Consider the following 26,360-nt stretch of genomic DNA (forward strand, 5'->3'; position numbering starts at 1 on the left):
ACGATTTTTCCTACCCTCGGTTGTTGTCCTAGGATTTGGGCTTGATTGACCAGAGCTTGCGTTCGTTGTCTGGGTCCTGTTATGTAACTTCCGACCGACATTCTACTCGTGAATGCCTGACCAGCCTTAAGGAAGAGTTGTTCCGAAGGAACGGCTTAGGGAGGGTGTATGAACACGGCAGTAACAACTACAAAAATACCAAAGGGAAAGGACAGAATTCCAAAAGGAGATATCGAAGCTTACATAAGAAAAACCGTGTTCAGCAGTGGTTCTGTCCTGTTTCTCATTCTATTGATTCGAAAATCTCTTTCAGTCATCAAATATGAGTAAATTCTATTTTGGTGGAGGATCGGGTGATGTTTCCTCAGACGATGAGGACAATCTCCCATATCCCGAAGCACTTCCCCGAAGCGATTTTCTGGCTCCAACTTTCGATGCACCGACTTATCTATCGACTTTATCAGATCGTCACCAGACCCTCGAGGATTTACGTTCCGATCTTCGCGAGCGTTCACAGGCTCTCTCAAAAGAACTATTGGATCTGGTGAATACCAATTATGAACAATTTCTGAGCTTGGGCTCGGACCTTAAGGGTGGAGAAGAGAAGGTTGAAGATGTTAGGGTGGGGCTGTTAAGTTTTAAAAGAGGCGTTGAGGATGTGAGAGGGAAGGTCAGAGAAAGGAAATTGGAAGTTGAAGGTCTTCTTGGCGAGAAGAAAAGTGTTAGTAAGGACATAGCTTTGGGAAGAAAATTGCTCGAGGTTGATTCACGACTTGAAGAGTTGGAGGATAGGTTAATGGTTGCGTCGCTCGGTCGGTCACCAAACGGGCTTGAAGATTCTTGGAGTGAAGATGAAGATGAGGATGAGGATGAGGACGGATTGGCTATTGATGGACTTGTCAACGGAACAAGTACGAGGAAGCTACAAAGACTTGTGCTAGACTATCGTAACATTGAGCATTTGTCAACCACAGTTGGGTTAGATCATCCCTTCATTGCAGCCCAGCAACCTCGATTATTGCGGCTGAAAAACACCATTATTCTGGATTTAAATACTGCTTTAAAGCATGCAATGTCTCTAACAGAAGAAGGCAGACCGCGATTGGTCAAAATCATGGGCATATACCGTGATTTGGGAGCTGGCGATGAAGCGGTCAAGATATTGAGAGGCGTTAAATCCACATAACAATTGAATGATGTATTTTGTAGCTTCAGGAGTTTATAGGAATATACCCAGCTAATGGAATGAGTCTTCATTATACAGTTAAAGTACAAATGTGCATGTCATGATATGTGATGTTATGATGAAGTCGATAAATCTCGAGGGGTCAGACTCGAGTTGAGATCTCTGAACTCCCCGCTAAGAATGAATCCAGGACCATTGGTGGAGCTCAAAACCACCTCTACCAGCTCTTTATTGATCTTGTCACTCAGTTGTGCCATGTCCTTCTTCACAGCCTCGATAAATGCCTTAACATTTCGCTGCATTTCCTCTGGCGTGAAACCGAGTTGGCCAACTGCCATTCTTACAACACCCAAACGTTCTCGATATTCAGCACCTCCAATCAAATCCTTCAAAACCAAACTAGGGTCTTTCACAACGGTACCCGTCTTCGCGCTCGGCATAAGTCCTCGAGGACCCAAAACTCTACCTAAACCAGCTTTGTTCATTTTCGCCAGAGAATCCGTTTGACAGATACATCGGTCGAACTCGATTCGGCCATCCTTCACAGCTTCAAAAATTTCCTCTTCTCCGACTAATGTTGCTCCTGCCGCTTTTGCCGATTCCGCATATTTCGAATCTGGAGGGCAAATGACGCATATCCTCAAATCGGTTTTGACTGGGTGTGGAAGTCGTAATCGATTTCGTACAACCGGACCGTTCTTGAGTGATTTCAACTTCAGGTGCATCTCGTATTTAGAAGAAGTAGGGGGTCTTCCAACCTCGAATGCTCTTAAATATCTACACACTGCATGAGTTAACCTGTCGATTGAACGCGAAAGGCTGGACTAACCGCATGGCATCACACAATGTGAATGTTTCTGCATCTTTTGGATCATATTGTCGATATGTAGTCCTCGGCTTCTTCTTCTTCTTTTCAGTAGTCTTCTTTTTCGAAAATGACTTAGTTGGTCCGGTGAGAACGCCCGCCTTCTCCTTCTTGGAAAGAATCCTCTCTTTGAAGCCCTTGTGTCGGACTTGGACTATTGGTATCGAGGCTTTTGGGGTGTGGAGTAGGGTTTGTCGGGCTGTAGACAGAGACAGCCTGCTCATCTGAGCGAGGCATAATCCTGGAGCTGCCATATTGTATTGATCAAGGCCTAGAAACTTTCAATTTTTGATAAAACAGCTTGTAATTCGAGATCATCCACCATCACTAGCGCCAATTCATAAAAATTAGCTTCCGCTCGGTGCTCGGTCGAACCCTTTTCCGGACCACCCCGCCCTGAGTCAACAAACTCCCCACTATCCTCAGAATTTATCTCAAGACTTGACCAAACAATTTACTGCTCCATATTGACAAAATGAAGACCGAGGAATTATCACAGCTAGCGACGAATCTAGCTCCGCTAGACTTCAAAGCTATCGAGCCACATTTACTCGCTTTGGACAAGCATCTTACCCTTCGTTCCTATGTTGACGGGTACTCAATCACGGAATTGGACTCAAAAATATGGATCACACTTCGAACAAACAGAGTTGCTGCTGCTTTCATAAAGAAGGGGGCCTCTGTCAATCTTATCAGATGGTATCAATTCATTGAGCAAACACATCCAGAAATCCAAGAGGAGATCAAGCTTAAGGATGAGGCGGAGAAGGCAAAGAAGACAGCTGCTAGCAAGGCGGGAGCAAGCTACAACATAGCTTTACCTAATACTGAGAAAGGAGTTGTGACTAGATTTCCACCAGAGCCATCGTATGCTCACCGCGCTCTATAGACCTCAAAGTTATGTTACTAATTTTCTTTAGTGGATATCTTCATATTGGACACGCAAAAGCCGCACTTCTCAATGATTATTTCGCACACGAGCTCTACAAAGGCACACTTCTCCTGCGATTCGACGACACGAACCCTTCGAAAGAAAAACAAGAATTCCAAGATTCAATTATCGAGGATTTGGCACTTATGGGTGTCAAGCCGGATAAGAAGAGCCATACTAGTGATTACTTTGAGGAGTTATATCAATATGGTCTGAAAATTATCAAACAGGGCGACGCTTATGCAGATGACACAGATCAACAGACTATGAGAGAACAGCGAATGGATGGTATTGCGAGTAAGAACAGAGACAAGAGTGTTGAGGAGAATCTCGCCATATTTGAGGAGATGAAGAATGGCACGGAAGCAGGAAAGAAATTCTGTATCCGAGCAAAGATGTCTGTGGACAACCCAAATAAGGCAATGCGCGATCCTGTCATCTACAGATGCCCCAATGACGATCCCGAGACCGGCGGGCCATTACCTCATCACCGCACTGGAACTACATGGAAGATGTATCCTACCTACGATTTCGCATGCCCAATTGTGGATTCACTCGAAGGAGTTACACACGCATTGAGAACAACGGAATACAACGACAGAAACCCCCAATATCAATGGTTCATCACCAAGTTAAACCTCACTCCAGTGCATATGTGGGAGTTTGCTCGTATGAACTTCGTTCGCGTCTTCCTCTCAAAACGTAAATTGGCCAAGATGGTTGATGCTGGAAGAGTTTGGGGCTGGGATGATCCTCGTATGCCAACAATCCGTGGTGTTCGACGAAGAGGTATGACCATTCCTGCTTTGAGAGATTTTATCTTGAAGCAGGGACCAAGTCGAAATATTGTAACCATGGACTGGACCAATTTCTGGGCTTCAAACAAGAAGGAGATCGACCCAATTGCGCCAAGGCATACAGGTGTTGACATCAAGGATCAGGTAAAGGCTGTTGTCACAAATGGTCCTGAGACACCATATACCGAAGACAAGCCTAAGCATGGCAAAAACCCGCAGGTTGGCATGAAGAAAGTTACCTACAGCAAGAATCTCATTCTTGACCAAGAGGATGTCAAGCTGTTTAAGGAAGGCGAAGAAATTACTCTCATGAACTGGGGTAATGCATTTGTACGCAAAATTAATGGCTCTGGCCCAATCACAGATATTGAGCTGGAGTTGCACTTAGAGGGTGATGTTAAGAAAACCGAAAAGAAAGTCACTTGGTTATCCTCTGACCAAACTCTCATTCCAGCTGAAGTTTACGAGTTCGACTACATGATCACCAAAGATAAATTGGAGGAAGATGACAATTGGGAGGATTTCCTTACCCCGGATTCTGCCCATAAGACGGACCAATTATGTGACAGCAACGTGGCTGATCTCAAGGAGGATGACATTATTCAATTGGAGAGAAAGGGATATTTCAGGGTTGACAAAGCGGCTAAGGATGGAAAGCCAGCGGTGATGTTTGGTATCCCTACTGGAAAATCGAAATGAGGTTCTGAAACGATGCAAATGGAGGAAATGACGAAATGATATCAAAAGATTGGCGGTTAGAAGTACTATGGAATAAATGAATGAATGAATGAAATGTTAGACATTTTAGAACTACCTCCATTTTTACCATTTTTCATGTTTTCATGAAATACTATGATCTTTTCGCCTTGAAGTTTATTTTTAGCATGTCTACAAAAGAGTCGCTGCCAACCTAGATTTGTGAGGCTGATCTATATTTAAGATTAATTAAGGTTAAAAAGCGATTTATTATATAAGCCTATGCGGGTCTCAAACAGACTTCTGCACCACACAACACAAAACAAAATGTACGTACAAGATGCTCAATCATGATTGCAGATCTCTTACAGGATTGCATTTCATTTGCCGTAGCAGATTTTGTTGGTGGATTGCTCAGGAGCCTTGACACCACATGTCCAATAGATGATAGTGGGATATTGCTCGCAGGTAGATGAAGCAGCTAATAAAGCAAAGATCTCTGCCAGCGGTATGTTTTACAAGGACGTCAGCTTCATGCCAAGAGTTCTCGATAGTAGGATCCGTCTCAACCACCCCATCATTCACCGCGAGAAGTGATGCTCTATATAAGCACGGCAGGCGCAGTTGCCCCCACTGCAGTGCATTATTTAACGAATCCATTCCTCAAATTTTCTTTTGTGTAAAGTCTTTTGTTTTCGAAACAGTATATTTTTCGATTCGATGTCGCAAGAGCTCTTTTGGAACTTCCGTGTGTGGAAACGCGAGCTAGCTTCACTTGCTACAGGAACATTATGTTTTATAGCTCTCGCTGCACTCCTTTATGCTTTCGATGGTAAAACCATTTTTCGCTGGCATGGCATCACACTCAACGCCTTGGTGTCTATTCTTTCAACTGCTGCTAAAGTTCTTGTTTTGTATTCCATTGCTGAATCTACCAGTCAGTGGAAATGGCTTCACTTCTCAGAACAGAAAAATTATCTGATAGAGTTTGATAAGATTGACGCGGCAAGTCGCGGGCCATTGGGAAGTTTCAAACTGCTATGGAGGAGAAATCGGGAGTGAGAACTTCCTTGTCACGTACTCAATAGAAAAGCCATACTCACATGGATAGACTCATAATACGCATTGGTGCTGTCACCACTGTACTTGCTTTGGCAGTCGACCCTTTTACACAACAGCTCGTTCAATATCAGCAACGTTCTGTCCCTCGCGAGATTGGAGAAATGCCCAGTGTCCCCAGATCAGATCGTTATTCCAGGGGTCGACTATTCAATACTCAACTTACCATGGTGTCAAGTAAGTCGATCCCCGCGAAGCCAAATATGAGCCTCAATCCGCTGACCTGGAGCAGGTGATCCACCCATAGCGCAGGCGTTTGTGGACGCTGATTTTACCATGCAGGCCGCTGTTCTATACGGTCTTACGCAGCCTATTGAAATGACCACTCAGCAACTTCCTCACAAGTGCGCATCAGGAAATTGTACCTGGGATGCGTTTGAATCCCTCTCGGTTTGTTCTGTCTGCAACGACCTCAGCGATAAAGTAGTTGAATACAGAGATTACAATGTTCTCTACACAGACCTACAAACTGATAACGGTGTTGGAATATTAGAAATGGGTACTGCATTCCGACTTCCCAACGGCCTTTTTATTGATGGTTTTGATGGCTGGAATTACACCGATAAATATGTATCTCTCAAACTTCCCGGCGGTATTTTCATGACGACATATGGGACAGGCAATGTTAGCGAGACGGTGTCGCTACAAGATGTTGATACTTTGATCTGGGCTGTGACCTTTCTCAAAGTACATCCTCCACAAAATACGTCAGCTGTCTGGCCGAATCTACCTCTGGAGGCACGAGAATGTGGCTTATACTATTGTGTCAATAGTTATAATTCGTCTGTCTTGTCGGGAACTCTATCTGAAGAAGTTTCTGAAGTAACGAGTGCAACGCGAGATCCGGATTCATGGCAGGTCACAAGCTCGAGATGGGCTGCTGTTCTTAATTCATCCATTGTTTCGAGTCTAGAGTTCAACAATAAATTGTCCGCCGCGCCTCGATCCGATCTTTCTCTGGGCGGAAAGTACAATGTCTCACAGACTGCTGTCAACAGCATTAGTAGTTATGTCAGCGATTTGTTTTCTACAAGCATCAACATAACCCACAATGTTACTGCAACTCAACAAGCAAGATTAAATGGTTACATCATGTCTGATGGTAATCTCCAATACAAACCCAGCTCTATGCAAGCTTTCAACACGAGCAATGACCTTCCAGCTACATTTGCGTCTCTTGCAAAAAGCATGAGCAACTCCATCCGTGCTAACGACGACGGTCAAAAGGCACAAGCTGGCATAAACTACGAAGTAGTCACTTTTTATAAAATCGAATGGGAATGGATATCCCTACATTGTTTTTTCATTATTGCCGCAACTGTTTTCGTCGCTCTCACAATATATCAGACCAGAATGCGAGGAACGCCCGCATGGAAGTCGAGCTCTCTTGCAGTTCTTTCTAGAGGCCTTGTGATAGGCCAGACGTTTAGAGGCGCAGAGACGATGGCTGAGTTAACCCGAAGGGCAAAGAGTGAAAGAGCGTGTTTATATGGAAGCTATAGTGAGCTGCAGCAACGCCGTGAGGATGTCGAGTTGGAGGAAATAATTTTGGGGTCGTCAGATAGCTCGCAGATGGTCAAGGGGGCACGGTCGTCGGTGAGATGAGTCGAGCATGATTCATTGATGGTTATGTTATTATCTCAACTGGGAGGACAAGTAGTTCACAAGGATGAAAAGATACTCAAATATATAATTGATCCATGTTTGTCTTCATTTCGACTAGTTTAAACGAAAACGAAGAATTTTTCCGATGCCTTTTTCATCAATCTACAAGTGTCTTTTTATGATTATTTAAGTTTCGGTAGAAGAACCTGTTATTACTTCCTTCAAATCACCATTACTTTTTGTACCCCATTAAAGTGTAACAATCTGTGAATACTAGCCATCCTTTAGATTACACAAAATCCACCCCTTCATCGCAATACCTTCTGTTTAAATCTTCCCACCCATCTCACCACGGAATATCAAGTATTCTAATTTGGGAGCAGTAAGCTAGGAAAACGAGCATCGTTCTAAGCTTTACCAGTTCGAGATAGTTTTCCAGGAATTTATCGCTACCATAGATGAAAAATATATATTTGAATTCCCAGCACAACTCAAGGGTTAAATGTGCTCAAAAGTCCTCGTCTCAAACAAATATCTTTTGGTTCGGGTTAACCGGACACAGGAACAAACTGCTCGCACCAATTACTGCGGAATTTAGTCTTTGCAATTGATTTTTGATAAAGATAATTTTATGAAAATAAACAGAGGAGGTGGGGCTAATAGTTTAGTTGCAGAAAACGTGCGTCAAGGTTTGATCAATCTCTTTCTGTGTCTCCAGTTGATCATGTAAAATTAAAAGGAGATAGGAATGAGCGGTACTGTTGACTTTTAAAGGGTTCTTCGGACTAGAACTGGAATTTCCTACCATGATTGTGGGATCCATGAGTTCGAACCTCACTACCTCTTGCTGGAGTGGAAGTGAGGGGATAACCGCTTTTGAAGGGCAAAAGCTGTTGAGTTGACATCAGGGGCTAGAGCCGTAACACGATCCACTGCCAATTTACACAAACTAATCATTGCATTCCAGATTCTCTCTTTCGTCTACTACTTTTCTTCCCTCGTCCAACCTCAACACTCCCTTTCCGTCTCACAAGCCTCAGGCTCACTGTGTGACCAACCCAAATAACCATGTTACAACCACACTACACAAGAAACCCGAATCAGCAACTCCACAAAGCATAACTCCTGAAAAACACTCTCTAAACACAACAAAACAGGAGATGTAGTTCAGTAGTAGAACATGCACATTTAGAGCATATCACCTCGTTCGAACTTGTCACTCGAAGGAAACGTCGTCGATCGATGGCAGATATCAACTTCTTAGAATGTACGAGACATGAGTTCGATTCTCATCATCTCCGTTGTTTTTTTGTTGAGTAGGGTTCTGGTTATTTTTGTTTCTGAGTTTGTGGGAAAGTATGGTTTTTGGGGGGGGGGGGGAAGTCGAAGTGTGGGATGGGAGGGAGGTTGTGTTAGGTTTCACTTACAATCCCCCTTTGTTTCTTCATTCCTGCTTGGCAGTTTCAATGCTCTTTTCATCCTAACCCACAATCCACTCCAGTTCCTTCCAGATATCTAAATATTGCCCAAAAATCACAATAAAAAACTTCATAAGAATATTGCACTCATCAAATGAATGAATATCGAAAGGTAATCTGGTGGTAGTACATGTATCTCGGAGTGTGAAAGACACAAGGCTCTTTCAGCGCTTCATAGGTCTCGGCTCTTTAGCCTTAATACGTCCTACCGTGAGCGTGTCGGATGAAAGTTCAATTCGTCTTACTTCAAAAAAGTTGAACTTGAAGTTTCTTTTTTTTGTCACACCTACGAGCAAAAGCCTCTTCTTCTACATTATGATCATGACTCTACTTAACTAATGTTACAATGTAGCTAACTTATTAGCTTAGCGATATGACTGCCTACCAAATGTTTCTCTGTCTAGAAAGGGCATCAAAGCAATGTACCTAGCAAAACATAAAGAATGTATGAAAAACACCTTCCATGCATTTCCTCACCTCGACCTTAGTAGCAAAGCTACCATATAAGCACTGAGTAGCTTAAGAGCATAGGTAGTCCAAGAGATCTCGGTAATTCCCCTCAACAATTCACCTCACTACATTCACTCACCTCACCATCCTCGCTTAATCCACAATATCAAAAGCATCAAAAGCAGCAACGCGACAAAAACAAAATACTAATCAACAAATCCACACATACAGCAGTGAAATGAGCTTCAAAAATATAAAAAAGACGAAAAAGAATATTCCTTGCGCTCGACCAAGACCTTACGAGGAACGGGAATCAATCGAGGAGCCAAAGCACACAGGCTGATCAGAAGGCTTGATCATATGCACCATGCAAGGCTACAACTCGTTGGCTGTAGGCACGTGTGTATTTGGAGATTATGTAGGCAGAATACCTCTCGTGTATACATATTTGATGATGGCAAGCATAATGCTTGAGCTGGAAAAATGCTTTCTTGTTCCTGATGGCTTCTGGGTATTTTTGACTTCATCGTTACCTCTTATGCAAGAAATAATCATTAAAGTATACAGTACAGTTTTCGAGCGATTTGAATACCGTTTTGATCTTATCTACGGCCAATTTCTGGCCATGATGGTGTAATTTGTGGTTTTGGTTGAGCATTTGGTGCCTTAAACCTCGAACCATCACCATCCATTCTTCTGTTGCGCCCAACTTTAATCTTTAAGCTCTACTGGTCACGCCATCCATTACCACTATCAATTGAATTCAGCAAAGCAAGATTCACCCCCATTCTCACTTAGGGTGAATCTTCCAGTTCTTATAACTTTGCGCGACAAACATCATTCCATGGTGCATGGCTCTTCAGATGAATCCCATCAATTCTTTCTGGAAATTCTGAACTATTTCTACTGTAACTCAAGAAGATCGAGAATTCATACTTCCGCACTTACGATGGGGCTCAAATATTGCCAGTATGAGGTTTAGGTGTGCATGCATCAAGTGGTGCTATCCAAACCCGTATGCGATGTCTTAAGGACGAATCATTTACCTGCTAACCTGTTGGTTCTTTTTATCGATGCCAATGATATGATTCTGGAATAGTAATTAATGCTTGCAGGACTCACAGTGAATCATTGCTTCTCGAGGAATGAAGTTGGGGGATTTCCTTCTGCGAGCGATTTTGATATCGAAGATCAACTAGATGCAATGAGCCAAAGATACCTCAATTCTTTGTCTCCCATGTCCTCTTTGGACGCTTCGAGAACAATGTAATTATATTTTTTCTTTGTGCTAATCGGGTATTTGGATCGACTGCTACAAAACACAAGATACAAGAGGCAGAGAATCTAGAAGCAAAGGCCCATATATACTTAAGCTTAAGCTTAAGCTTCGTCTCGCTTAATATAAGATCTTTAGAGTGAGTATACTACCGTAGCGCGAAGGAGAGCTTCTGCTCTCATGCTCCTTAGATGAAAAGAGTACACAAACAATACAAAATTCAGGCAAGGAAGATGAATATCCGGAATTAGTGAGGCTAGAACTAGCATCTCGTAAAATATTCTGTCTGGCAAGCTGTATTATGGAAAACCCACCTCAAGCGCTGATGTGTAATTTCATCCCAGTTGCGCTGTGTTACTTTCGAAAATCTGCTTGATTGATGAATAAAAGGATATTCGGTGGTATGGGTAGACTTATACCCTCGATGGAGACAGAGATGGTTCTGGAAGCTCCCGACATAAGACTTGGGTGGATTTATCTAACTCTCATGCCCCAGAATTGGCAATATTTTGTCGATTTCTGTCATTCACGTCACTCCACTGCATCTCCTTTGTATAAAAATCAATCAAGGATAACTGCGCCTGCTTATTAGTTTAATTCTACTGTTATGACAGTAATATCGCACTTTCTGAAGATACGATAAAGTTACGGTTATATTCCGGAAAGCCTATGCCCAATTTCTCATCCATCGAACCCTAATGTTACAAGCTCATTCAATGACTTTCGCTTACACTGTCATAATCTGCAATACGTATAAGCAACCCAACTATCCGTCCTCATAATATTAACATTTGATTATTTGTGAAAATGTCTTTTGGTAGTACTCAAGAAAAGAAAAGGTGAAGTTGACTAGAATTTTGTATTCAGTTATTGACTAACTGCTTTGACAAGAATATATGAAAGTGTTGAGGTGTTCCAAAATTGGTGAGGGGAGCTCAAACTTACTCAAGAAAAAAACAAAAAGTGGAGTTGTTTCCCCGTCGCGTAATATGAGACCTCTCAATGGCATTTAGCAACTAAGACTTACAAAAAGATTTCTAGAGCATAGAATGAACTAGGAAAGTTGTCAGAAGACAGTAATTTAGCCAATTGCACTGAAAATAAAAGGGACTCACAGTCTTGAAACAATAAAGCTAGAACAGACAGCCCATATTAATGAAGCCTGATTAGCTAAGGCAGGAGGAGGATCCATGTTCATGAGCCTCGATCGTGAGCAAAAAAGCGCTCTAGTCATGCGGGTACGCGGCTTGTAGATCTGAAGAGAACTTTATATGCTATTAGTATTTCCCCGTAAATCTGTTGTAATTGAGCTCTGTTAATCACGCAAAACCGAATATCTGTCTAAATCAATCGATTTTACGCACCGGCATCTCCAGTTTATACTTTAATAAACACTAGTTCCCTATCTATTATTTCCCACTCACAAATATAATACGAGTCCTACTAAATAGACAACCAGAATGGGTTATGAATGGGAAATGACGCCAGCGGGATCGTGGGACGAATAGTATCCGTTCTGCCATCTAGCAATTCCGGTCTTTGAGCACCAGAACCCACTGAGCTAGCTATTTATACGGGCGTTTCTTCGGCTCCTTATATCTTAAACCACTATCATACAGCTGGTTGGACATATTTGGGATAAATTCGTAGAGCATACGGAGCAGAGGGGTGACGCTCCGGATTCAAGGTAGTGGGCGCGTGCCGCCGAGCTGGGTCGGAACCTCCCCTTTTTAACCCGGACCTACTCCTCAAAGACCTTTTTAACGATATTCTCTTTGCGGGGATGATATTTTAATGGGAGGGTACAAGGAGCCCACTGCAGGAGAGGCCCGCAACATGGGGATAGATGCCGACGAGTTTAGGGTAGCCCTTCAGCAACGGCGTTTCCAGTTGAATGAGAAAGCTGTGTCCCAGTTTAAAACAAACAATCAGTTGAGCTATTTAAACAAATAATTCTCACCTTCTCGCTTCCCCAGATCGGCCATTCCCTCAACTTAATCCTCAAATTTGCCTTACTGGCCATGGATTAAAACCACACGGTACCAATTCTCGTCTCGTTTTCTTTCTTGTCATAATCGCGTCCATACGAGTCGTGCATTTCCTCTCTACCTCCTTTTCAATCGACAAACCACACCGATCTTCTGCTCCCAATAAGGCTAAAAGACGGTCCCAAGGTATCTAAGGAGGGAACCGTGGGTGATTCTTCGTGCGGATTTGGTCTTTGTGAGACATCTAGTATCAAGTAGGGCTTTAGCGAAAAATTAGGTTCTCTTCACATGGCACATAACGCGCAAGATCACTCCAATTCCGTCTAGAAGAATCCTTCTTAGAAAATTCCTACTGTGTTATTGTACTTCTGATAAGCTCGGATCCGCATTTTCTGGAAAATACCTACTATCATCATGAGGTCTCGTCGCTCTAGCAAAAATCAAGTTAATTTATAATTTCTTACTCAGCATTCACAAGATCGTCTTTGGGACGTACTAGATAATTCCTTCCTCTTTTCTTGCATTGCTCAATAATTCGAACAATTTTGTTTTGGAACTACCAAATGGATTGACTGTTTCCTCTTGTGCTTCTAGCATTTGTTAAATCTTGTCCCTGGCATCTATTAGACATGGATTAGATGCTTTGTTTGCTTTCCGATCATATACTTATCGTCCTTGGAGATATCAGGCAATTTTCACTCTATTCTCGCCTCCACTTGGTAATTGGAACTACTCCATCTCCGGAGCTAAAAAAAAAACGATCGATTGTAATCTCTTCTCTCAAATACCTATACCTTTCGCTTTGAAAGTACCAGATTAATTTCAACCTATTTTCAATCCTACGAAAAGTCTCGTCTTTCAATTAGATGTAAATCAAAGACCTATTCTCGGTTCCGGCAATGGAGTATATTACACCCTTGATATACTAGATGAATTAGCCATTACCTCCTTTTACTCTCAAAAATCAAAGAAATCTTTCTCGAGCGCCTACTAGGCATAGAAAAATAACATCTTATGTTGACCTCCTGGGATCTTGGCAGCATATGCATATATATTGCATGATGCATATAAGGAGCAAACAAAACTCAACTTTTAATTCATTCTTTCCTTTTTGGTATACTGTTTGTTTGCTTTCAATATTTTGATTTCAAAGCACTTTAATTCCGAAGGCTGAATACCTAACCTTATTCCTTCATTTTTTTTTGAATATATACTCGCAGCTTAACTGCTTAGCTAGAGAATCAATCAATTCAATCTGATGCTCTTTCTGGTCTCAAGAAACCCAACATCTTATATATTGCAGCAAAAGAGCCTATTCCAGATCCGTTTTTGACCTACTAGACAAGCCTGCCATTGCTTCCCATAATCTCAGCAGACGAAGAAATTCCATTGTTGTCCGCTATTAGACTAAGGTCAAATTACTCTCCATTCTCTCAACAACGGTACGGGTACTACTCTGAACCACGCTGGATATAGTGACTGTTATCCTTCATTCCATAAATCCAACGCTTTAAATCCCGACTACCAATTCGATAGGGAATATGCCGCTCCCTTTTTTCGGAAAAATGGACAAGCTTGTATCCAGATTGTAGTGCATAGAGCACCCATTCCCTCTTTCTTTCAGAATTCCGATGTCTCTCGTTCCTGCTCCATATCATACACAGTTCAAATCACTATCCTCTACTTGAGAGTCATGAGATGATACGCTATATACCACCGGAATCTGGGTCTTTTGGCTCGGTTTATTATTCTACTATACATCTATATAATTTACCCTCAATTCTTGGGGATGGGATCAATAAGGCGCGCCCGGTTGATTTTTAACGTCTTGGTTGGAAGGAGGTGTTTCGCTGCATACTCAACGCCTTTACCTTCACGCAGAACTGGCTGACCATCCTCCGATATATCCGTCAATGCTACAGACATGAACATAGAAGCATCATCATTTGGGTCTTTGGTGAAACCCGATACTTTATGCACAACATCAATGGCCGAACCGACCACCTGACCTTCTACGAGAATTTGTTTGACTCGGAGCCCCACTCCATTTTGTACAGTTGGAATGATGATAGATCCTGGATGAGTAGGATCTGCATAGACAGGAGTGCAGAAATATTCCCACGATGGGAATAAATTATATACCCGTTCTGGGATCACCACAGATTGTTTTGGTAGTGGTACAACCTCGAAATCATGGAAGATTGTCCTTTTTTTATTCTTGCCTGACCACCAAGTACGTGTATAACACCAAAGTCTACCAAGTGCCCGGTGTCTCCGTTCGACGTCGGCAGATAACCCTTCTTCCCAGTTAATGTATCTAGCAACAGGGCTAATCTTGGGCGCAGGCTTGATCGCTTGATCCGACTCTGGGTTTACGAAGACTCGATTTCTAACACCCTTTGCGAGCAAATCCGCGGCCTTTGGTGTGACAAAGTCCAAAAGGCCTTGATAATTTATTGTTCTTGGTTGTGGAATAGGGAAACCTTCTTGACTGAGAATAGTGCCATGGTCAAACTTATGAGGATCCAAAGTTTGAAGTGTGACACCAGTAATTGTGTCTCCGTTTATAATTGCATGATGGATTGGAGCAGATCCTCGGTATCTATACATTATGGTTAGCATTGGTACAGAAACCTAATGTTGGAAAATTTTACTGTGGCAACAGGGAAGGATGAACGTTGATTCCACCATATTCAGCACTGTTGAGGATACGTGGTGGTACAAACAGACCAAACGAAACAGCTACAATGAGGTTGATTGATTCTCCATTTGGTTTTGGCAACTAGAATATGATTAGTTGAAGTTCTCAAGGCAGCGAAGACATATCCAAAAGTCGAAACTTACATCCCATCCGGTGAATGTATCTCTCTCATGTATAGGAAGATTCAACTCTTCGGCCACTTCCCTCAGCGGGACTATCAATGATCAGTATGCAAGGGCAGATTGATCCTCAGATTTCTAGACATTACCTTCACGAGTTTCCCTCAAGCCTCTTCCGAACCTTTTACCTGGTCGAATGAGAACGTCGATAGAAGCGATTCCTTTTGGATCCGATTGTTGTTCTGCCACTAAAGAACGAAGAGATTCGCAACTAAAATCGTCGGAACCACAAAATAAAATTCTCAGAGGTTTCGAGGTTTTTGGAGTATTGTTGGTACTGAAAAGTCGAGAATGGAATCCATAGGTTGGAAATGGCTTTGATGAGCTTACAATCCTTCCCAGCACAAAAAAAGAGGTTCTGATCTTGAGCCCCATGATTATAGAAAGTGCAGTCAGCACCAAGTCAAGTTTCCATACATGAGTTATTGAAAATAAAAATAAAACAACTTGTCAAAATAACGATTCTCGAGCTCACATGAGACCTCCATCAATTTTCTTACAATAATCTTCTCCGTCACGTGCATGTATTCTTGTCGATATCTTACATAAGCATAAATAGCATAAGTTAGAAATGTCCATGTTTGGTTACATCATCATCACCATGAACAAACTTCCAGGGTTAATCGAACTATCAGCGCGACCCCGGGGAACTCCACGAACTGACCCCCTGACTGGATTGAACCAAGAAATGATCTGCATTATATTTATATCCTCGTCTTCATCTTCTTAATCATCTCCAGCATGCAATGTCTGAGCAACGTCGAAAGGTAGTACCAGCACAACTGGGCTTTCTAGCCATCTACAACCCTTCCTTAGGAACTACCGATGATACACTCGATAACCAAATTGCATATTATTACCCCTCGATCAAGCAAAATGGACACAAAAGAGGGGCTTCTAAGGATACAAAAGAGGCGCGTGCGTTTGCGAAAGAGCAAAAGAATGAACAGTTAAGGCAGATTGGACTTGCCCAGGGAATGGTAGAATTCGGAAGGAGTTTTTCTGAGGGTAAATCTGTGGATACTATAGAGACTGAGAAGTCTCGTATCATTCTCCATGAATTGGAATCTGGCTGGTGGATACTGGCTGTTAGTAACTTCATCCTTGGGTTAGTTTTGTTGTACTAATGTGTGCATAGTCAATCAATCTCACCATATTGCCAGGCACAAAAAAGATACCGGCTACCAAAGGCAAACCTGCCGAAGAACAGGACACTATCGAATATTCTTCTCGAGAAGTTAAACCCGCGATATTACTCCTTGGAGATATTTTACGAGCGCACTCAACTTTCCTCCTCCATCATGCCTCTTCAATGAGTGCCCTTTTTGTTCGAACAAGACGTTCCAAATTTGTGAGCATCCTGGGTAGATATTGGGATACATATCTTTCGACATGGAATGTGCTTATGCATGGTAATCCTGCGAATAATTTATATGGTGGAATAAAAGTTGCTGCATGTGGAGAACTTGGCGTAGGGGTTGGGGAAGAAGAACGAGGTAGTGGTGAAAGAGAAGTTCTCGAAGGGTTCGTTGGACAAATGGATGGACTTGTAGATGTGATAGTTTCAAGATTTGGAGATGCACAATCAAGTCTGAAAGACGACGCCAATAAAGGATTTACAGATCAAAGGTCGAAGCAATCTGCTCCTTGGTTAGGTTCTGGTGATGAACCTGCCACAGAAGACGGTGCAATTTTCCTTGGTACTGGAGCTTTGTCAAGGAAATCACTAAGAAATATTTCACATTGGGTTGAGGATCTTTATAGATGGGGTCCATATGCTTATGGGGTCATTGACAATCCTTCTTCTACTCGTCGCGCGAAGAAGCCACCTAAGCCTAAGCCAAGAGTTGAACCAAAACTCAAGGATGCAAAGAATGCTGCTCGACCAACATCTAGTCTGAGTAAGGAGATACCAATTTATGATGGCTCTCATGACGGACCTGAACCTAGTCGGTCGTCGAGTATTAATGCAACCGAGCTTCGACAACTCATGGAAGAAGATAGTAAGGGTGATCGAGCCAAATCCAAATTCAAATCCCCACGTCCACCGCCTCATAGAAATCCTGCAAGTCATACCAGTACTGAAGGCACTGAGGTTACAGACGGCGAATCAAAGGGTAACAGGTTTTCGCAATACTTGAAGTTCGGTTACGGAACTCATTGGTCTCTAGGTGGGACTACAGCAAAAGAAAGCAAACCCCTGACTGCCTCGACCACTCCTATTCCTCCAATCGATGGAACGATTGACGCAACTGAAGGATCAGTACAAACAGTTGAATTTGATGACTCTAGAGGGCATTATCTAGTAGGTCTAATGGGTGATATGGAAGCTGAAATAGACCTACTCACCGATCTTAACGCCGAAGGTGAAGATATCGAAGGAAAAAATGAACGACTTGTACTTCGTACATTGACAGTAGAATTGGAACGCGAAGAAGATGCTCGACAAGAAGCTGATATCAGCATTGATTATTCCGACTTTGGTTCATCAATCAGACGCACCAGTGATTCCGAACGTACCGGCACTTCCAACGCTTCATTCGAGAGTCAAGATCGAAATAAAGCGAGAAAATTAAGAGTAGTGGCTTATGCAAGCAAACCTTTCATCTTCATTTTTCTCTTTGAATTACGAGCAGATTCTCTAGCATTACAAGGTCTATATCGATCTCTTCATAAACAACTTCAATCTCTCATCAAACCACTTCTCAAATCTACATCTTTTCGCGCACCCAAACCCGATGTTTCTATTTCTCCTTTAGCCAGTACAAGCAACCCAACAGCGCCTGTTTACGATCTTCTTTGGGACCCTAAAACTCTTACCATTAACTCAAATATCCCTAATATTCCCGATCCTCAACAAGTCCAAACACAAGAACAAGCAAATCGTCTCCCTTGGTCTCGCGTTGAAGCTTTGAACACTCACCTTCAAATCCTCCATACATATATCGCAACTACTACTGATATAAATACACTAGAACGGACAGCTAAAACATCAAGAGGATATTGGATTCTTTGGACACGCATTCCCTCACCCCCAGAACCAACACCGAATACAAATTCAAAAGTTAACATACCATCCCTCATACCAGAAGATTCAGCAGAAAGTCAAACGAGTAAAACTTTCACGGGGGAAATAAGTGATAAGGGGAGAAAAGATAAAGATGGGAGGAGTGGTGCAACTAGTATGGCACAAACAGGTGGGACGGGTGTCAGCGGGCCTGCACATCCGTTTTTAGATGATAGAGCTGGACCTGGGGGAGTGGAAAGGAGTAGAGATAAAGAGATCTTTCTAATTAGAAGGGCAAGTGACTATGTGGAAACTGGACAAGGAAGGAGTTATGGATATGGATATGGATATGGATATGCGGGGAGTTGGATAGGTAGTCCAGGAGGCGGAAGTGGAGGAGGGGATGCAGGATGGGGAGCCGCGGGCTTAGGACTTGATACTAAGAGGTATATTGAGGGGTTGTTGAGTTTGAATCGATAGGATGGATGTATGTATGCACGTATGTAGTATAGTTAAGAGAAGGAACCACTGGAACGGAAATATAGATAATGAAAAGGCGGATAGAAATTCGAGAAGAGTATGTTTTTGTAAGAGCATAGTTAATATATCACCTAGTTATATCAGTTTATATAAATATACAGCGGAAATAGATTATATTATATTATATTTTATGTTAATTATTTATTCACAATTTAGTATTTGATATTTATTATTATTATTATTACTATCATTATTATAAGATTATAAGATTTGATAATTAAGAGTATAAAGAACCTAGTGTTGCTATTATGTTTAATGAAGGAAGAAAAGGTGTTTAGGGATCTATGAATAAAGATGGAGGATGTACAATCATTCAACTCAACTCAACTCAAACATTAAAGACCTACTCAAATCACCCATTTATCAATCATCACAAAATACACGAAACATCTATAAAAATCATAAGAATTTCGTGTTCAATCAAAACACTAAAATCTAAAGTGGTGGGTATATGTATGTACAAGAAGTTATTTTCATATCATTTTGTTTCATTTTGTCTCTGTGCAATCTCTCCATCTCCATGTAACTTTTCATTCATATTTCTTTTTGGTGAAACCCCCCCCCCCTGCTCCCTCCAATCATATGGGTTTTTATCTTTTGACTATTCCTGCCATTCCATATCCCAATAAGATATGGTTGGTATCTTGAAATGCATGTGCTTCGATTCGAAATCAAAGCGCAAGATCATGTAAATGTGAAAGATCCAAACGGGGTAAGAACGCCAAACAGATAATGCGATGATGTGATGTGATATCCTTAACCAACCATTCCATGCATAGGTATCCTCCTCAAACTCTCCTCAAAACCAACAAACAAACTAAATCAACGGATATACCACCACAACCAAAACCTCCCAATGATATGATATCCCAAAGAGATTCGTTAAGTATCTTTTTCAAAAAGATGTCATGTGCAAAGCCTTAGATGAAAGAGATCTACTCTTTATATCGAACTGGCGATATTTATATCCAGGAGAATGAGAAAGATTTTTGTCTTTGATATTCCGAGTAATAAATAACCAAAGTATCAAATGTGAAAACCGAGACAAATCGACGAGGAATTTAATCGTTGAAGTACCAAGTGGCTTGAGTGCGGCCAACAGCTTCTTCAGCGAGTTGATCGAATGCGAAGTTTGTGAGATCGATTGAGTTATTCTCGCAACCCATACATTTATCGATGACAGTTGCTTGAGTGGTTTTACCAGTGGAGTTACACTTGATGGTGATTGTCTTTCCACAGTATGGGTTATTGTTTGAGAGGGAACCCATGAGACCAACTGGAAGAGCAACACCGGCAAAGGTGGATCCATCAGTTGTGATTCCACATGCTCCAAGACCAGCTTCATAGAAAGTCATATCTCCAGTACATGGACTATCGGAACCGCAAACTCCAGATGAGGATCCAGAGGACCCAGAGGAAGAGGATGATGCGTAGGTTGTTGTCGGGACTGGAGCTGCGGCGGTTGAGGATGGAATAACAACTGGTACGACACTGGTAGTTGGAACAATAACTGGCGCGACACTAGAAGTGGTTGGAATAACGACTGGAGCTACACTGGAGGTAGTTGGAATAACTGGGGCAACGCTCGAGGTAGTTGGAGTAACAACGGGTGCGACACTTGATGTGGTTGGAATAACAACTGGGACGACACTCGAGGTAGTTGGTTTAACAACGGGTACGACACTTGATGTGGTTGGAATGACTGGGGCGACACTCGAGGTAGTAGGAAGAACGACTGTGGAAGTATGTGTCGTAGATGGAACAGCAACAGAAACGAAGGTAGAAGAAGATGGAGCCACAAACGAAGAGCTTGAGGAGCTTGGTTTCTGATCGAGAACAGCTCTAGTAGAGCTACTAGCTGCTGCAGTAGACTTTGAAGTAGAAGTGGAAGCCGCAGCAGTAGATTTTGGGACAGAAGTGGAAGCCGCAGCAGAAGACTTTGGTATAGTTGCCAAAGTGGTAGGAGTCACAGATGGAGCGCTGGTACTGGGAGCGGGTAATTGACCAGCGGAAACCCAAACGGTGGTCGTATAATCAACCGTTTCGGTAACTATTTCGGTCTCGGTAACCCAAGCAATATCTCGCTTTTCGTGTCTGGCGACATGTTGATGACGAAGGTGGGGTTGAGCTACAGCGGTAGCAGCCATGAGGCCTGAAAGAATGGCAGTAGTGTACTTCATATTGAGGGTGATTTATTTATTTGTTTGATATGAATTCGTGAAATGGTTGTGGTTGTGTATTGGGTATCTTTGAATGAATCTCTTAAACCAAAACTCAAGTATGAAATTGTTCAACTTATGACTAGAGTGTGAAGATTGAAAATGACTGGCAATTTCAATGATTGATATCGATCTTCAAAAGGAAGGTGGTGAGGAAGGCGATATTCCTCGTTGGTGAGTAGGGCTGATGTAAAGAATGTGAATTGAGGTGAATTGTTTGATGCGTGTGTATGAGTCGTTGAGGAGGGGAAGATGGATTCTTTAAAAAGGCTTCAAGCTGACTTGCAGTGAGTGAAATGAGTGAAGCAGGCTGGCTGTCTTTAGGAAGGGAAGAAGGAGTGTAATGTAGTACTTTGAAGGATTGAAAGGTACTAAAGAAGATTTGGATTTGGAGTATCTTTAAAAAGGATGAGGGAAGAAGATGGGAGGAGGGAGGGAGTGAGATGGCAATCGATTGGAAAAAGATGTGCTGATTATGAATAATATTCATTAAAGTTGTGTAAATTATGCTAAGCATTAGTATAATTCCAAGGAAGAAGGCGCAAAAGTGGACTGACTAGGATAGTGGGGTGTGTTTGACTAGTGAGAAGTGGATTTGATGAGAGGAATTTTACTTGGCAGGGCGGCCAGGTACGAAAAGACCCTAGAAAAAGAGAAAATACTACAAGGATTATTAACCAATTAAATATGGACATTCATTCATATTCCTTACCTTTCTCAAATATGAGTCTAGAGTAGGTAGTAGTAGCAAATGGCTGCACTCACTCACTGCACTCACTCACTAGTTTATCTTCTCATGCTAGTTTCCATGAATTGGGTGGTATGAAGAAAAACAGTGTCGGTGTTCAGTGTTCACAAGCTTCAAATGATTTGCAGATTATCAGATAACCTGACAACCCATCCATCAACCTCTAGGAATGAAAGAAGGAGGCTTAGCATACCTATTCCTCCGTCGATAATAGAATAGATACCCATGATATGAGATGAAACATTCAAACATTGAAACATATCAAAACCGTAGAGTATACGTATGAGTGAGAATCTTTTTTCGAGCATTCCTTTAATCTGTACAGAGTATTTCTATTTTCCGATCTCCGTCCGTAATGATTTCATTTGACCCTCTAAAGATCTACTTGCTGTGCTCCACTTACCACGAGAAGATAATGCGCGAGATCATACCCTACTTCTCTCACTGAGTATCAATAGTTTAATAGATTAACAGATAAATAGTTCAATAACTCTGCAGATAGCGAGATACTCTGTACTTACACCGACCGCAGAACCTGAATCAATTAGGCAATGACCCCTGAAAATTCTAAAATCTCCTAGTAGTGCAGTGAGGGGCACTCCCGTACACACCTAGGTACGTGATACGACATGATAATTTACTCCAATAGGATAGAATGGACAACTACAGCGTAAGCCATCCATTCATCCACACTATAGAAGGCTTAGCCAGGTACGAAAAAGTCATCCGTTTCATCATTTCCATCCAATCATATACTTACTATACAGAGCAATGGGATGAACAGAAGTAGTAAATTCCAGCTGTGATTTCCCCTGCATGATGAAAAAAGAACGAGAACACTCACTCACTCACTCAGCCCAAGCAATGATTTTCAAAAATTTCAATGATACGGTCGGTACTCGGTATGAGTTGTCATGGAAAACAAACCATCCCCCTCTCCCAAAAAAAATTTATGCACGCATTTCACGAAAGAATAAAATCACGCATGCAAACTAAAGCCTTTCCTATGCATATGCATATATACCTCGTTCCTGTCCTGTCTAGTAGCTAGTTGCATATCAAAAATTTTCGTACCTGCATCCCCGAGTAAGTAAAGCAAGCGGAAGGCGGAAGGAAGGTGGAAGAGCAAGAGATATTCCAAGTCGAGAACTTTTTATCGGTAGGTATGAATCGTAAGGTTCCATAACGCCAATGAGCATCATCACACATCCATCATCCAATGATCATTCATGAGTCTACCTATCTATATCCATAAAACAAGCCCATCCTGCAGGTCAATCTTTTTTTTTTTTTTTTTCTTTCATTTTCTTCCATAGGATCCACGAGTCCATCATTCATGACTGATTGACTGACTGATTGACTGACTGAACCCGAATCTTCCGAGAAGAAGGCTCACAGTAACGGTAACGCTTACTCTGCAGTCTGTACAAGTATGAGAAAAAGAATTCTCAAGCCCTATCAAAACGTCAACGTTGTGAATCCACCCGTTCGTTCGCTCGCTCGCTCAATCAGTCTCGTGCCTCGTGCATTTCACACATGTCCGGTCCGTGTTATCAAGATTGATTTGATTGATTACTGGAGGTATGTACGTATGTACGTATGTACGTATGTATTCCCTATCGATAACTACCTACCTACATGCATAAGGTTACGGTCGGAGTACATACAATCAAATCAGATCAAGGGTCCAAAAAAAGATGTGAAAAGATTTTGTACAGGAGATGACTTGTTTCTCATCAATTTCGATTTATATAGACTGTACTATGTATAGGTATATTATATCAATCATCTACGAGAATAAAAATACATTTTCAGACCAGGTGGTGCCTTGCAATTGTATATTTATTCATGAACATTGAACGAACAAAAATAAAGAAAATAAGAGATTTGGATATACACAGCCGCAACTTTATTTCTAGGAGATACGATGCTTTGATGTTCTTTTTTAAGATCATTATATTCATTCACATCACCCTTTGATGAATTAGATTATTTAGATGAGCGTGGTGAATGTGGTAATTCCACCGAGAGGATAATTTTCTTCACATCGTGCTGCCAGTTCATCGGATTTGATTTTATCTGATTTGATTGGATTTGATGTCCGAAATACGACGCGAAGGAATACGAATTAAATGATGGCTTATTTCATCTTGCTGGGTACAAATGCCACGTTCTGCCATGCTATGCTATACTAAACTATAAAATATACAACTTCACATTGTAATTACGCCATCCTCAAACCATACCAAGAACAAAAATTTCCACACATTCAAAGGAAGACTTCTTCGATAGATGCATCCTCATCAGCCGCTCTACCCAAGCAAAAACCGGCTATGCAATACAACTATCCGGTTGTAGGATCTTAATTTGTAAATCTAGCCATTCTGCATTCTGGCGCTCTATAGAAAAGTGTATATAGCTTTTTTTTATCGTTTTATTTTACGGGAAGAGATAGAGCTCGAGGTTCATGGTATAGTAAGTGTGAATATCACGTGTACATATGTAATGTTATGATCACGAATATAATATAATTAGACGAGACTTGAGTAATTATATGACAGATAGATAGATATTAATTAGATAGATAAATAAATCTGAGTATGTTAAATTTGATATATAGTTAAATATACTTGGAATCTTAAAGAAAGTATTAGATAAGTTTTAGATATTTAATTATTTCTTATATATGAAATATATTTAAAAAATTTGCATAAATTTAATTAAATACTTTTATAAATAAAAAAGAAACTTAAATAATTTAGATTCAATCTTTTTTTGATAAATGATATTATTGAATTAATATAATAAATTTTAAAAAAATATTAAGTAAATTATTTAAATATTATAATTAAAATTGAATGTGACCAAAAGGGTGTTTATAGACCAGCAATTGTATTTAACTTAGAATCTACAGGTGAAGAGCACCTGTAGATGGGGATAGCTACTCTATATACACACAAATGAATGGCCTAGCCGCAATGGCTAGGCAAAAAGAAGTCGTATTTATTCCTCCAATGATCTTACTTTACCGATAACCATTGATACCTAGTACTTGTCCGGATCTGATCCTCAGGTCACCTAAATCGCATACTAATCTCGAGTAATCGTATCATGTGTGGACATGGTTAATGTACCTGAGGTTTCTTATATAATAAAGGTGGGAGGAAAGCAGGGATTTCCGTCACATTGAATATAAGTTTATATATTTTTAAAAAGTATTTATTTTATTATATAATATTTTAAAAGGAATGACCTCACACAGGGAATAGTGGGAAGCTGATAGGGCAGAACTGAGGTAATATTGATCTAGTAGGTTAATCTCTCTTCTAAGTTCTACGGAAGTGCGAAGCTCTCTGTAAGAGAGCTTCTCAATCTAGTCCTAACAGGACTAGTGCCCTGTGCACGTGCTACGCAGGAACCATTCACTTTAACATAATATTTTCTTTATTATTATTATTATTTTTTATAAAATAATAAATCTTTTTTAAAAAAGATTTACTAAAAAAATTCATTAAAATTTTTTACTGAAGTCTTTTATTAAAGTATTTTATTCAAAATATTTAGTTTTTATTATTTTTATCTAATAGAAGCGAGAATAGATTTATTATTCAACGACTTATATAAATCCCTCGATACTGCCCCCGTACAAAACTTTACATTTGCATTACCATCAACACAGGCACCAAAACCACTCTCTTCTAGGACGACTTGGTCACACTTTTCTCTTTAGTACTTATACCAGACACCTCTATGCTGTCTTGGAACACTTTTATCTGAAAGATAATACCCCTTGCATTCCAGGTAATGCAGCATATAGATATAATAGTTTGTATATCAGGTGGTAACTTTTTTGCTTTTCTATTGTTGTTTTTCTAATACAGTGGTTGTTGTCATTGTAAGATAAATTTCTTTTTTATTTTTTTGCTATCTTTACCTAGGTAGAAACATATACAAAGCTACCTATTAAGATATCTTCTTTCCACTTATTTATACTTTATAAAATTACAATAGAGTTTGCACAAAATGATATTGATATACATGAAATAATCTCCACCAGTCTTCGTCCATTGTAATTATAGAGTTAAAAGACAAAGCTGAATGGGAGTTTATATAGATATCTAGAAACATCGCCAGAGGTCTCTACAAATACAGGTGCTGTCTGAGTGATAAGTATGGTTGTGAATGGCCTCAGGGATGTACAGGATACCAATATAATATTCACTTTATAGTAAAATGCGCCTGTGGTATAGGGCAAGAAAATCAGGAATGAAGATAAAAGACTTGTTTTTTTAATCTCTCAGGTTATGTTATTACGTATTTGGAATCTCTGTTACACAAGCTCAAGTTGAGCTGTTCAAAGAATGATTTTTGGGTTTTGGTTTTGATCAATTGAAGATCATGATGATAATGAATTTAACAATGGATTAATGATATTAATTTATTATCTTTTCAAATCTCTTTTCATTATCTTTTCTCTTTTCTTCTTATCTTATTTCATCAAATAAATACAGCGATACTCGAGTAAAAAACAGTCTATTCTGCTCATTCTCCCTTCCCCTCTTAGTAAGTCTATAT

At 40.8% G+C, this 26,360-nt stretch overlaps 7 protein-coding genes and 1 pseudogene across 8 annotated transcripts; 5 read left to right on the top strand and 3 right to left on the bottom strand.

Moving 5' to 3' along the window:
• Positions 1 to 322: 322 nt before the first annotated feature.
• Positions 323 to 834, top strand: SS1G_03797 (hypothetical protein; the record flags this gene model as incomplete). The annotated part of the gene is made up of 2 exons (XM_001595658.1): positions 323 to 721; positions 793 to 834. 2 exons carry the CDS (start codon positions 323 to 325, stop codon positions 832 to 834), a joined length of 441 nt encoding a protein of 146 aa, XP_001595708.1.
• Positions 835 to 1,299: 465 nt separating this feature from the next.
• Positions 1,300 to 2,275, bottom strand: SS1G_03798 (mitochondrial 54S ribosomal protein MRPL1; the record flags this gene model as incomplete). Its single annotated transcript, XM_001595659.1, has 2 exons — positions 1,300 to 1,963; positions 2,016 to 2,275. 2 exons carry the CDS (start codon positions 2,273 to 2,275, stop codon positions 1,300 to 1,302), a joined length of 924 nt encoding a protein of 307 aa, XP_001595709.1.
• Positions 2,276 to 2,526: 251 nt separating this feature from the next.
• On the top strand, positions 2,527 to 4,478 carry SS1G_03799 (hypothetical protein; the record flags this gene model as incomplete). The annotated part of the gene is made up of 2 exons (XM_001595660.1): positions 2,527 to 2,918; positions 2,972 to 4,478. 2 exons carry the CDS (start codon positions 2,527 to 2,529, stop codon positions 4,476 to 4,478), a joined length of 1,899 nt encoding a protein of 632 aa, XP_001595710.1.
• A 1,100-nt stretch (positions 4,479 to 5,578) lies between these two features.
• Positions 5,579 to 7,199, top strand: SS1G_03800 (hypothetical protein; the record flags this gene model as incomplete). The annotated part of the gene is made up of 2 exons (XM_001595661.1): positions 5,579 to 5,771; positions 5,827 to 7,199. 2 exons carry the CDS (start codon positions 5,579 to 5,581, stop codon positions 7,197 to 7,199), a joined length of 1,566 nt encoding a protein of 521 aa, XP_001595711.1.
• A 1,156-nt stretch (positions 7,200 to 8,355) lies between these two features.
• Positions 8,356 to 8,500, top strand: SS1G_14637 (annotated as a pseudogene). Its single transcript has one exon. The product of its transcript is annotated as a tRNA-OTHER (tRNA).
• A 5,667-nt stretch (positions 8,501 to 14,167) lies between these two features.
• SS1G_03801 (hypothetical protein) lies at positions 14,168 to 15,646 on the bottom strand (the record flags this gene model as incomplete). The annotated part of the gene is made up of 4 exons (XM_001595662.1): positions 14,168 to 14,993; positions 15,046 to 15,173; positions 15,236 to 15,306; positions 15,361 to 15,646. 4 exons carry the CDS (start codon positions 15,644 to 15,646, stop codon positions 14,168 to 14,170), a joined length of 1,311 nt encoding a protein of 436 aa, XP_001595712.1.
• A 371-nt stretch (positions 15,647 to 16,017) lies between these two features.
• On the top strand, positions 16,018 to 18,758 carry SS1G_03802 (hypothetical protein; the record flags this gene model as incomplete). The annotated part of the gene is made up of 2 exons (XM_001595663.1): positions 16,018 to 16,359; positions 16,410 to 18,758. The coding sequence occupies 2 exons, from the start codon at positions 16,018 to 16,020 to the stop codon at positions 18,756 to 18,758; spliced, it is 2,691 nt and encodes an 896-aa protein (XP_001595713.1).
• A 1,121-nt stretch (positions 18,759 to 19,879) lies between these two features.
• On the bottom strand, positions 19,880 to 20,998 carry SS1G_03803 (hypothetical protein; the record flags this gene model as incomplete). Its single annotated transcript, XM_001595664.1, has 1 exon — positions 19,880 to 20,998. One exon carries the CDS (start codon positions 20,996 to 20,998, stop codon positions 19,880 to 19,882), a length of 1,119 nt encoding a protein of 372 aa, XP_001595714.1.
• Between the last annotated feature and the right edge of the window lie 5,362 nt (positions 20,999 to 26,360).

The sequence above is a fragment of the Sclerotinia sclerotiorum genome, genomic scaffold, assembly GCF_000146945.2.
Source record: "Sclerotinia sclerotiorum 1980 UF-70 scaffold_4 genomic scaffold, whole genome shotgun sequence".
In the NCBI taxonomy this organism is placed as follows: Eukaryota; Fungi; Ascomycota; class Leotiomycetes; order Helotiales; family Sclerotiniaceae; genus Sclerotinia; species Sclerotinia sclerotiorum.